Source organism: Manis javanica, chromosome 11 (genome assembly GCF_040802235.1).
Source record: "Manis javanica isolate MJ-LG chromosome 11, MJ_LKY, whole genome shotgun sequence".
Classification (NCBI taxonomy): Eukaryota; Metazoa; Chordata; class Mammalia; order Pholidota; family Manidae; genus Manis; species Manis javanica.
This window is the reverse complement of record NC_133166.1, coordinates 25,471,495-25,484,694: the sequence shown is the minus strand read 5'-3', so window position 1 is coordinate 25,484,694 and position 13,200 is coordinate 25,471,495. Positions and strand designations below refer to the sequence as shown.

At 38.4% G+C, this 13,200-nt stretch overlaps 1 protein-coding gene across 1 annotated transcript; it reads left to right on the top strand.

Moving 5' to 3' along the window:
- The first annotated feature begins 1,044 nt into the window (after positions 1 to 1,044).
- On the top strand, positions 1,045 to 1,980 carry LOC140844218 (olfactory receptor 51B4-like). The gene has a single exon (XM_073215693.1). The coding sequence runs from the start codon at positions 1,045 to 1,047 to the stop codon at positions 1,978 to 1,980; it is 936 nt and encodes a 311-aa protein (XP_073071794.1).
- Positions 1,981 to 13,200: the final 11,220 nt, after the last annotated feature.

Genomic DNA, 13,200 nt, shown 5'->3' with positions numbered 1-13,200 from the left:
TATAATTCTAAATAGGTCATATTTCAAAATTCCCTATGGAAGCCCATTTTTAATTTTTCTGGATATGAGCTTTCTAAATTCATAAATACTAGGTCTAAAATACTGTCTCCACCAGTAATATAGTCACCATCTTTTTCCCTTTGCTAGTTCTTATCGTCTCTCTAGAACTGACTGTGTAAAGTTTATGCATTCATTCATTAACTTATAAAATTGTTTTGTCATTCACATACACATGTCTTTTTTTTTAAAATTTATCCGTGACTTCTGGCCTCTGAGACCTTTGTTCTAAAAGTCTGTCTTCCTTAAAATGTTTCCTTTAGGAAATGTCAACTCCTGTCTCTTTTCCTGTTTTAAACTTTGTCTCTGGTATTGCAGGCCTGAGATTTTTGCCACACTGAGTCCCAAGTTGGCTGAGTATCACACCTTTCTAATATGAGTTTTTCAATCTGCCCACTTGTTCTGATTTCTCTAGACTCTCACATGAGTCATTTCCTATTCACAGTCCATCTGAGATAGCAATATCAATAGTATTTCTCGAGTGTTTCATGGTATTGGACTCATTTCTATTGATAATCATTTTCCTCAGTGATTAATAAGTGACTAGTTCCAAGAGAGAAAATCTGAACTGGCCCAAATTGGAAAGAAATGCAGACGGGGACTTGCATGAAAGATAATGTGAGGAGGAACAAAAGAGTGAGGAGAATGAAATAGAGCCACAGGAATGATTTTGAGGACTAGGAGTAAAGATTAGAAATATAGATGTAAGATGTGTGATTGATGGAACACAAGTTGTGTGCTGAAGAGTAAATTGTTGAGATTATTACCAAGATTAGTATTACTGTTATTTGGTATTCCAGGTAAAAGTTTTGTGAATATAGACTTCTAATTAATTCAGACTGAGACAATCCACAAAATATTCTCCATTTTGAGGGGGAGAAAAATGGCTTGACAATGTGCTACAAGAAGAAGGAAAGAGAGAAGGAATACTGCATGTTTAGAGGTCATAACTCCTGAAAAAGTTCTTCTCCACTTGAAGAGCCCACCATGTGGCCCAACAGCAGTGCTGCTCCATTCTTGCTGACTGGCTTCCTGGGCTCAGAGGCAGTGCACCACTGGATCTCTATTCCCTTCTTCATCACCTACCTCTCCATTCTTTTTGGCAATGGCACCCTCCTCTTCCTTATTTGGAAGGACCACAGTCTTCATGAGCCCATGTACTACTTCCTGGCTATGCTGGCAGGTACAGACCTCGGGATGACCCTGACTACAATGCCCACCGTCCTGGGGGTCCTGGTGCTGGACCACAGGGAAATTGCCCAAGGTGCCTGTTTCACTCAGTCCTACTTTATTCACACCCTGGCCATTGTGGAATCGGGTGTCTTGCTGGCCATGGCCTATGACCGTTTCATTGCCATCCGGACCCCTCTGAGGTACAAATCCATTCTTACCAATTCCCAGGTGATGAAGGTAGGACTGGGGGCACTGCTGAGGGGCTTTGTTTCCATTGCACCGCCAATTCTGCCACTCTGTTGGTTCCCATATTGCCATTCCCATGTTCTTGCTCATGCTTTTTGCCTCCACCAAGATGTCATGAAACTCGCCTGTGCTGATATTACATTTAATCGTGTTTACCCAGTTATTCTGGTTGCTCTGACTTTCTTCCTGGATGCTCTGATTATCCTCTTTTCTTATGTCCTAATCCTTAAGACAGTTGGGGGTATCGCCTCTGGAGAGAAGCGAGCTAAGGCCCTCAACACTTGTGTCTCCCACATTAGCTGCGTTCTAGTCTTTTACATCACTGTGATTGGCCTGACTTTCATCCACAGGTTTGGGAAACATGCTCCACGTGTGGCCCACGTGACCATGAGCTATGTCTACTTTCTCTTTCCTCCATTCATGAACCCCATTATATACAGCATCAAGACCCAGCAAATTCAGAGAGGCATCATTCGCCTATTTTCTGGGCACAGTAGGGCTTGAGCCTTTCTTTCAGAATTGTGAGATGTGTAGGACTTTTTTGGCCTTCTTTATTATTGGAGAACCTTGGCTTTATACTCAGTCTCTTATTTCAGAGTTAGGTGAGATTTTAATTATTATAATTATGCTGGATGTTAACTTGTGAAAATTTATATTCTAATATTAAACCTGTATTAGAATATTAGAATATATATAAGAATAGAATACATTTATAGAATGTTTTATTAGAATATATATTATAACATTATGTATATTCTAATTTACAATAGAATATATTAGGATATATTTTATAGAGAGATATAGTTCCTAATAAAGAGGAAATGCTGGTAATATTGGGAAAAAGGGATACAGAAGACAGATGAGATGCAACATTCCAGATTTGCATTCTAGATGTAAAGAAAGAACAAGCATTACTTCAGAAAATGTCAGGATGTGCCGTTGGAGGTACATTTTTGTGGGCTATATAAAGAAGAATTAGAATGCTATGTTTATCATGTTCCCTTCTGCATGTTTTGAATGTAACTACATTGTAAATGATGTTACTCTATATGCAAACAAACTTTGGTGAGGAAAACTAGCAAATGTATAGAAATCTAGAAAGCATACTCCTGAAAGGTCAGTTTCTCTTAGTACATGAGGGTAATTGATTAGCGAAGGGAAACTGATACAGATTAAAAGCCAGGTAGCAGCTTTGCGATTTCCTATGGCTAGGTGAAGCCAGATCCCCTCACACTTCTGTCTTTCTTACCAAGAGCTGCTGAGCACTAACACACTATATTTTCTTTTTTCCAGCTTTCTCCTTTATCTCCTGATATTTTTCTTCTGAAAGACTGACCCTAGGTTTAGAAACAGCTTATTTCCATCTCCCTTCACTTGCTTCTCTCAAAAAAGAACTCAGGGATTTTTCACTTTGTGACATTTTTCTCCCAATCAAGGCAGAAAACCTGACAAAACTAATGCTACTGGTAGAGTAGTTTCTTCCTTACCTTCTTCAAAATCTTTTAAGTCTTTATGCTGTTTATTTTGGTTGAACCATTGTCTACTATCTGGTAATGTTATAGGTTTTGATAATTAACTTATTCATTATTGTTAGCTCTATGCTACTATATGGAGCTAATCTAGTTATATGTATGGGACCTAAAAATTTATATTTATTGCTCTCTGAAGACTGATGTTTTTTCCTATTTCTAAGTTAGTTCTTCTATTTGGACTTCCTCCTAACATCCTATTTTCTGATTGAAAACTTATGTACAGAGCCCAGGAAATAATTAGTCCAGTCTAGATGCTCTGCCAGTTAACTAAGAAACTTTCTATAGTGATACCACATCCAGGCAGTGAGCATTCTAAAAATATTCCATCAATTTCAACATGAAAAATTCTCAACTGTCCTTTTCTTGAGGAAAAGCATGTATCAATTGCCCTCAGGCTTAAGATTTTCATCATCCTTTCTGTAAATGTAATATATCTAGAGATGCATTTTCTAGCAATGAAGAACAGGATAATTCCCAACATGAAAATACCATTTATTTTAAGATTTACTGTATTATTTAGAAATCTTTATAAGCAGTAGAAGTTGACTCTGGCTCTCTTAGCTTATAAAGGGCATTTGTTGGAAGAATATTGGGGTGACATTCAGAATTATTTGCAAAGTGTCAGGAAATAAAGCATTAAACACAGAACCTATAGTAGATGTCCACCATGATCCTTTAGCAGAAGCAGGGCACAGGGTCTATGGCTGCAGCTATGAACCCAAGTGCTGAGGACACCACTGTCACAGCACTTTACATTTTATTCTTTACCTTTTGTAGAAAGGTAGATGAAATGATGCATCTAATCACTTTTGAAGAAAGTTCTAGAATTCAATTTACTTGTTTTTTTCATTCTTGCACCAAGTTTAGAATCTAAGTGTTGGAACCTGAACAAGACTGTGCCCTGAATTTAGGGTCTGAGTAATAAGGGATTCCTCCAGATTAAGGGAGAGATTCAGATACAGGACAGCTGAAAGCTAATAAATGTCTGCTCCTGAAGGATTCAATCATTGTGCAATTGCTTAGTGATGATTCTTGGAAAGTTGTACCTAAGTGTTCCATTCATTATCCTTTTGTTTGCCACTCATTTTATTTTTCTAAAGTTGATATATAGAGTGTATTTCACTTAGGGACATTGGTTTCTAGCTAGCTTCATCATTTGGTCTAAAATACACATCATTCTAGAATATGAACTATTACAGGGAATCTGCATCCTTGTTGACACTAAAGAGATGCCAGTAAGAGAAAAAAAAAAAGGAGCTTGGTAGTAGCAATTGCAATATATTACCACGTTTCCCAAGAACTTCTTAAGGAGAAGTTCCCTTGGTGTTACAGGAAGACAGCCTACAGCAATAAATGTGTGGTGCACAGTCAGAGGCAATGTGCTGAGAAAGAAATTAGGTATGATACAGAATGCTTACATTCAGAAAAAGAAGCAGAGGTTTCTAAATATAAATAAGAAGAAGTGATGGGAGGTCAAGAGGAAAACTCCGATTTCTTCAGGCAGCAGCCAGAGGTGCAGTGATACTATTTCACCCTCTACTGATTTTTAAACAGCCTGGACCAATTGTCAAAAATTGTAAGTCATTTAATCAACAGCAACAGCAAGAAACCCCACAACAGAGTGAATATTAAAATGTACTGATTAAAAAAATAAATAAATGTACATGTATAGATTTTAATGTGAAATAAAACTCATCAAAAATAACATAAGCATTCTTGGTTTTGCTTTGTTTGTTTTATAATTCCTTGCTTTGAATTGAATAAAAAAGACATTCTGATTTCAGAAAATAAAAGTTGTCAACTTTAGGCCTCAGTTTTTTCATCAATAATATAAATATTAAAAAGCTAACCAAATAATTATAATACTGTAGCACCTACTCCTAATAATTAATTGGCCAATATTTACCTACTGCTCCAGTCATATATAAAGATATTTCCTGCACAACTTAAGTGGAAGGAGAGATTTTTCAAGCAAGCACAGGCACCACACAAATGTGTTCGGCTCCTTTTTCACTCTGACGTCTACCACCCAGTGGCCACGTAAGACCCTCCTCTACAGAACACACTGAGTCAGTACTGACAGGAAAGCAGGAATCACGCGGATGCTTCCTCCGGAGGGATTATCAAGTTCCAACAGCTTACTCTCTGCCATATCATGAGTTCAGCCAGGGCAGTAATTGGGCTCCCCCCTCAGCTTATGATATTCCCGAGGATGACTGCCTGCCATTCTACAAACCTCCAAAGCTGTTAATACAGTCCTTCAAAAAAAAAAATGAATAGTTTTATTTGTGTGGTATGGCTAGGGCTGATTTATTTAATTCAGGACACACTTCGGTTTCTCACAGTCAGCAAATACCCTAATTTCAGGTGTTATTCCAAGAGCTTTGCAAGAATTAATTTGCTGAATGCTCATGACCACTCAGCAGTTTTTGAGATGGGGGCCAAAAAAAAAAAAAATCTAAGCAACACACAGCTTTCAAACATTCTCTTTAGAAACATAGAGTTTGGAAATTATTTAACAGTTCAGGTTGATGAATGAAAGGTGATAGTTTAGACATTTAATCGTTTAAACACGATAATGAAGACGTTGAAGTTTTCCTTGCTTTCCTTGAATTTTTGCCTGAAAACTGAAAAATCTGTTTTTACCTCAACATTTCCAAACACTTCACTAAACCTTTAAAAAAAAAGCCCCTTTCTCTGGGTTATGTCCTCTTCCCCTTCCTTCATGGGTGGTTTGAGGGCACAGGCACAGTCTGCATGCACACACATGTGTGTGTGTGTTGGGGTCTCCAGAAACACCCTCCAGCCGTACGACCTCCTCCAGGCCTCACCTCTGCCTTCGGTTTCTCCATCTGTAAAACAAGGGGACTGGACCTGGTTTTCTCTCTCATTCCCTGGCTTTCTCAATCTCTTCATCATCATACTGCAGAAGTGACTTGTTCAGGATGCAAAACAGTTCCAACACCCCAAAGTAACTCCCTCATACTAGCTTTTATGGCATACATTGCACCCCTAGCCCCTGGCAATCACTGATCTGCTTAGTCTTATCTCTTCAGGGAAGGCTTATAACAAAAAACATATTGCTTGTAATTTTTTGAGATTCACTTCTTTCGCTTAGTGTAATGCCTTTGAGATTCATCAAAGTAGTTGTTCTGTTTATCAATAGCCCATTCCTCTTTAATTATTGAGTAGTATTTCTCATATGGATCTTCTGTTACATGGATGTTAACAGTTTCCCTGCCATTTCCTAGTAATTTTCAGTTGGTTAATGCTAACCTCCAATTATGTTTCACTTCAATCACTATTTCCCATATCCATTCCTAAAACATTTCCCTCCACCAGAACTCTCCCACATCTACACTGTAAGTGCCAGATTCTCCTGTCTATGTCTCTTATTCACACACATACAGAAATCACATGCACCTTAATGTCTCTATTTTATACCTACATTCCCCTCCTTTCTTTATTCTGTCTGTCCTGTGAATGCTTCCTCCCCACCCACCCCCTCAGCTGACTCCTTACTGATTTTCCCAGTTGCATCAGTAGCCTGGATTCCTCTGATAGTTAGTCAGAGCCTCTTGGCTCCATTATCAAATGTTATCTCTGTTGAATAGCTGGATCCAAAAGTACTGTTGGCAGGTGAGGCCAGGGAACAAAACTAGCAAAACGAACTGCATAGGAATAAACATAAGTAGTGCACTTAAGACCAGGATTCAACGATAAGTGACAGTTACACGCATTTCTCTAAGGTTGCTTGAAAAGCTTAGATGTGGAGCATGGATCCTTACATGAGTCCAGGGTATTCCAATAATAGAATAAAATCAGTTATGATTTCAGATCTTACTGTTGCTACTCTTTGCTCTCACACTTGTATCTAGTTGATTCTCACAATTCATATTCATTGTAATTCTTAGTATACAGAAAAGACTGAGACATAGGTAGATTACTTAGGTAGGTTAAGGAGTTTATCTAAAGTCAAATAATGGGGAACTTAATCTGATATAACCATACAAGCAGAGTTTGTGGTACAAGTGAGGGGAAAGTGTTCTCTTTGTGTTTTGGTCAGAGGAAAACAGAATTTTCAGTCCATCTACCACGCTTTAAATGGGATCCAGCTCATCTGCTGAAGACTGGGAAAGGGGCTGGTAACTCTAGTGATGACATTTGAGAGAAGTATGGGGAAGGGGGGGTGACCCTAACAGAAAGGAGAGAGAGGTTGGCAAGGCTTTGTTTATGAAAGTATATGTAAGAGCCTCTATGTGAATGGGCTTTATTTGTGAATTTTTATTTTATTTATGATTTATATTTATGAATATGTGTGTATAAAAGTGTGCCTTCTTCTCATAGGTGCTTCGGTGTGCCTAAAGGTATCAACTACTTGGAGTCTGTAGGTGTTTATTCTTCTGTCACGTGCCTGGTTATTTCTCTTTATTTCTCTGAGTGCCAATGATAGTTTGTACCATAGTATCACATACATACCAGAAGGATCATTTAATATTTCTCCATTCCGTAAAATTCATTAATTGACTAATATGTACCAGATCCTATAACAGATGCTGCAGAAACAAAGGTGAATGAAGTACAGTCCCCAATTTAAAGAGTTGTGTAGTCTTGTTAGGGAGAAAAACATGCAGACAGAAATCATATATGTAGAAATGAATTATAAGAAACTGCAGCATTTTATCAGAAGACTTTTGGATCATAGAAAAGATGGTCAGCTCACACTACTAAGGGCAGACAAGAAAAAGAAAAAGTTAACTAATATGGAGTGACATTTATGCTGATTAGATGTTTTAACCTAAATCTGTCTGTGAGTGCTGGAAATGCATTAGCCTATTATTAAGTATGTGTTGAGGTAGGAATCAATACATATAAAAGAACTGGAGAGAGGAAAACAGAATAAGAATGATAAAGACCTGGTAAACCATAAGATTGAGAAAAGATTAAAGAACTGATTTATATGTAAGGAAAATGATATGGGTGATAACATATGTATAAAAGTGGTATTTTGAGGAACAAATAATACTCTATATTCTGAGTTTCTTTATATAAAATAGTAAAATTTCTTGAAGTAAGCTACAAGGAGGTATTTTTTAGATCAATATAGGAAAGACATTTTCAACAGTCATACATTAATGGAATGAGGATTTCACATATGTTACCTACCATTAGAAATGTTCAAGAAAAAAACAGCAAAATGATGTAGTAGTATTTTAAATATCCAGGTACAATATAGAGGATAGTACAAAGCTTCTACATTTTCTATGAACTTTAAGACTCAAATTACTCTTAACTTATTGAAATAACACCTAACGTATTGAAAATATTTTTACACAAACACATACATCATAATCCAGTCAAAAGCCTCTGTACATTACTAGGGAGTTATTTCCCATTTGTAACTTGAACTCACTGCTGCTTTTGATCTGCCTGATAAAATCACATCCCTTCCAAAATTTACACTAAATGAATAAGTACAATGTGTTCTCTACTCGTTTAAATTTCCATTAAACTTTATTTCTATAGAAAAAACTTTGTTCTTCTCTGTAATACATATACATGTATACTCCAAATGATCAGTACACAGAGTACTTATCCATGAACACCTGCATCAGCCTTCTAAGCACTTCTGGACTAACTACTAGGACATGTGAGAAGAAGAGAGGTCTGTCTCACACCCACAGATGGGTCAGACACCAGAGCAGCATGGCTGCCCATTGGCACGTGGGTCCCACAGCTCGGGGTCAGAGCTCTCCTGGTCACCATGCCTAGAGAACAAATGGTTTCTCTTGAAAAGATGTTACTTTTGCCAGGCTTCTCTCTGGAAGGTACTAACCTTTTCTCTCCTTTTTCAGGGAAAGACTATGTGTAGCCCTTGAAAATACAATCTCATTCTTTTATTCCCACCTCTACCCATAAACGCTCATCACATCCTTGCTCCCACTCCCCACACCCTCAGCACACACACAGGGATACTTCAGTGGCAATACTAGTGACACCACTGCTACTAATAATAGTGCAGGTTTTATGGCTGACACTATGCACGAGTGTTGTATTGCTCATATATTGACTTATTTAATATTCACAGTAATGCTGTGAGTCAGATACCACTGTCACCTCCTTTCTATGGTTGAGGAGACTGAAGCACAAGGACATGAAGTCACACCCCCAGATCAAGCAGCTTGCGAAGAGCAGAGGGCAACATTCAACCCAGGCTATTTGGCTCTAGAATATATGCTGTTAACTATTATACAATAATAATTCATGACAAGACATTTTTCTAAGACTACATTTTTGTTTTGGAGTAAGATACAGTTTAAGAAGACAGAGATTAGATTCAGCCAAATATTACACAGTTATTCTCACTGCTTATGCAATATAAATATATACTTTAGTTTACCTTTAATTTTACAAGGAATGCACTTATTGCTCTTGGATGTGTGAAGCAATGTTAATCACTAGTGACTAGTACAGCAGAAAAAAAATGGATCATTGAAATCTATGTGCTCCCCTCTATTTTCTATTAACCCTTGCAGTTAAGTTGGCCATGTGACTGGCTTTGGCTAAAGGAATGTGAAGATAATAATGTGTTCCTGGCCAAGCCTGGGGCATTTCTCTCTCTTTCTCTCTCTCTTCCATGTGGCAGGAAAGTAAAGGATTCTGAGATGATGAATTCAAATGCTGGAAAGAATCTCTATTCCTGTGCTTCTTCTTGGACAAACACTCAAGAGAACTAACTAATAATCAACATCCAGCTGTGACACGAGAAATAAACCCGAATCGTATGAGAAACGATTACTAAAAGCCCATCCTTGTCACCAAAGTCAAACCACAAACACAATGATGAAGTTTTGAGGAAAGGAAAAGAATAGTTTATTAATTTGCTAAAAAATGAGGGAGTGGCAGGCTCCTGCCTTCAAGAACCACTGTCCTCTTGAAGCACAAGCCATTAGGGCTTTTAAAGGGGCAATTATCGGGGAAAGGCTGTGGTGTTCACAGACACCAGACACATAAAGTAGCAAATGGCGAGGATCTGAGCAACAGTCCTGCACCAGTTTACATGCTTTTTGTTTCTGTTATTGGTTCCCCCTCAGTATTCTGGGACAGGATGACTTGCATTTTGCAAAATTAGCGTTCTGCATTATCTCTCACCCTGGAACTCAGAAAATAGAGAGAACAAAGAGAAACTGCCACTTGTTAGTAGTTACGAAGTTTTTGGAGCTACTTGAGTTCATTTTCATGTTAAAGTCAGTGTAAAATTTTACACTCAGGGACTTAATTCAGGTTTGCTCTGTTACAGAACTGCCTAAAATTAACGAAGCGTGTCATGTTCCTGCGTCACACATTTATATTTATATGTGGCTTTTTTGCTTCAGCTCCAGTCCTACCTTGAGTTACAATGCCATTTCAAATTCTCACCTTGAGAGCTGAGATAAAGTGACAATTACTTCTAGACCTCCAGAAATGCTAAAAGCTTTCTTAGCTCACTCTTCCAAATCTGCCCATTTCCTCAAGATCTCCTAGATTGATCACAATTCACGGATTGTAAGGAATCATTGAGAATTTCCTAAATCCCTTACTGAGTCTTTACATTGACATTTTTGACTATGACTCAGCTTCTGGGATGAACTTAAGGAAAGGTGTTAGCCTCTGCAGTGCCTTTCGCAGCCATGAACCAGGCCCATGCTGACTGTCAAGCACCTCCCACTGCATCCTCACAGGCATCTTAGTCTCTTTGCTGGGATCCTGTCCCCTCACTTATCTCCACACTGCCCACATGACCAGCACTGCCATCCTGGCCGGCATCAGGACAGAACCCTTCGTTGATGAATCCATGCTCCTCTCCATGTTGACTCAAATGGATGTGGTTTTTACTTTCATCATTCTTTCCACAGACATGGGATCCTGTGTTTCAAATGCCTGAGCTCAGCTTTTATGTGTATGTTCAGTTATGCTTCCTCCTTAGATCATCCTGTATGAAATCATCTATACAGGTGCCAAGTCCTTTGACTACCATGTGAATATCTGATACCACCTATTTATGCCTCATTATTAACAGAGTTTTCTGCACTGCTGACATCACAATAATTTGTTATCATATCCTGTTTGTATTTTTCTACTATTCTTTATCAAATGGCTTTTTGTCTCTTGCTCCCACTGTCTCTTATTCCTCTTGCCTCCATCTTGATATGATCCCTCTATTCTGTGTTTATGTCTACACTAATAATTGGTACGAGTTTATGTTAGCTTTACTCACCATAATATGGGGCCCATTGTCCATTATTGTTTCCTGTGCACTGACATGGAAAAATGTTCAGTCATTTTATTCTGTCTGGAGAATATCTGGAAACTTTCTAGTTCACTTTGTTGTGGGCATTTCAGCTTAGACAGTGTGCATGGGGTCACCACCTTCTTTGATTCAATGTCTCACAGCCTATTGGCCAACACTTAGTATAATCTAAGTGAACACCATGAGAGACTGAGGATGCCATGTAATACAAATAACAAATGCATGATTTCAATTGCAATCTTACGTTTTCCCCTTTAGTAGCATATTATGTTCCTCGGGAGAACTCTTAGGGAAAGTAGGCAGCAGCCATCGCTATGACCACTAGAGGGAAGCTCATGCCTGTGGGTCAAGGTCAAGGTGGATGGGCCTCACCTGAGGGAAGTGTTGCAGGGTCTCTTGGTTGAAGGTAGATGCCCCCACCTTACAGAGAAAGGGTATCTGGGACCCCTTCTAGATTCTCTTTTACCAAGTTATGCCTCCTGAGAAAATGTCCACACTTTGTTACCAATTTCTAACAGTAAAGTGAAGTCCAGTACACATCACTGTGGATTGTCAAAATGCCACAGACTTCCAAAGTGATTTTAGGTATTACTCTTTATTTATCTCAGGACTGCAGAAAGGATCATCTTACCTTCAATTTAATGTAATGGAAAGAGCTTTTTCAAGAGGCAAACAGATATTAATCTCTTTCTCTGCCTCTCTGCCCTCTTTCCTTTCCTCTCTCCCTCCCTCCTTCCTTCCCTCCCTCTCCACCACAGCCCCATATATCAAAATCCTGGGGTATTCACACCAGACAGCTAAGGCTGGTTTTAGAGGAATGAGATTAGGAAGGGGGGCTGCAGGGACCTTTCAGTTTTTAGTTAATATGCACTTCTATTGTTGTTCTATAATATAAATAAGATTACTTTGTAGCTATATAAAATTTGATTGATTGATAAATAAGATTACTTTGTAGCTATATAAAAAATCTCACTACATATTCTGAGTTATACTTTACTCACTTGGAAAAGGTAGATGAATACTTGCTGCCTAGTGTGTTAATGATTAAGCGAGATACTGCATGTAAAACTCAGTTCAGTAACTGACATGCAGAAGGTGCTTAAAATATTAAAAGGTAAAATTTATAGGGTTCTTACTTTATGTTGGACATTGTAATAAGTACATCCATGAGACCATTAAGGTCTAATTTAAACGCTAGAAGGCAGACACAGTTATCCCAGTTTCATCGTGAAGAGCTCCATACTCTTAGAGGTTAATTAAATTGCCCAATATGTATGATCCAAAGACTGAACTCAAACTTCAGTTTGCCTGATTTTAGATACCACCCTCCTACACATGACACTGTACTTCTTTTTTAAAAGTTATTATTCTCTGGTTAATAAAAAGAAATACAAAGAGGGCAGGGTCTACTCCCCTAAAACAGTCTCAAAATTAAGCTAAGCAGTTGACAGACACTTGCTGAGTAGTCTTAGGACCACATGGGGGCGACAGAGTTGTATTTCCACTGAGTTCCACTTCCAACAAATCCTGTCGCTCCCCAACCCACAGGCAGCCCTGAGCACTTTACATTCTGTACTACACTCTAAGCGTTTTGTGGTATGGGAAGGAGGGAAAGAAGAAAGGAAGGAAGGACGGAAGGAAGGAAGGGTGGGTGGGTTACATGAATAGATAGATGAAGTAAATGCTTCTCTTCTGGATTGTCTCCAACCCTGTTTAAAATGCAGCTGTCCCAGATCTGAGATACTTGGCCTTTTAATTCATCAATGCCTAGGTTAGATTCTTCTGATGTCAAAAGCAGTAAAAAAATTTGAAGAACAATTTCTAACCCACAACTCATGCTTTGCAGGTGACTGGACTGAAAAAGGAACATGTTAATAGGGAATGAACACTAATATCTTCTCC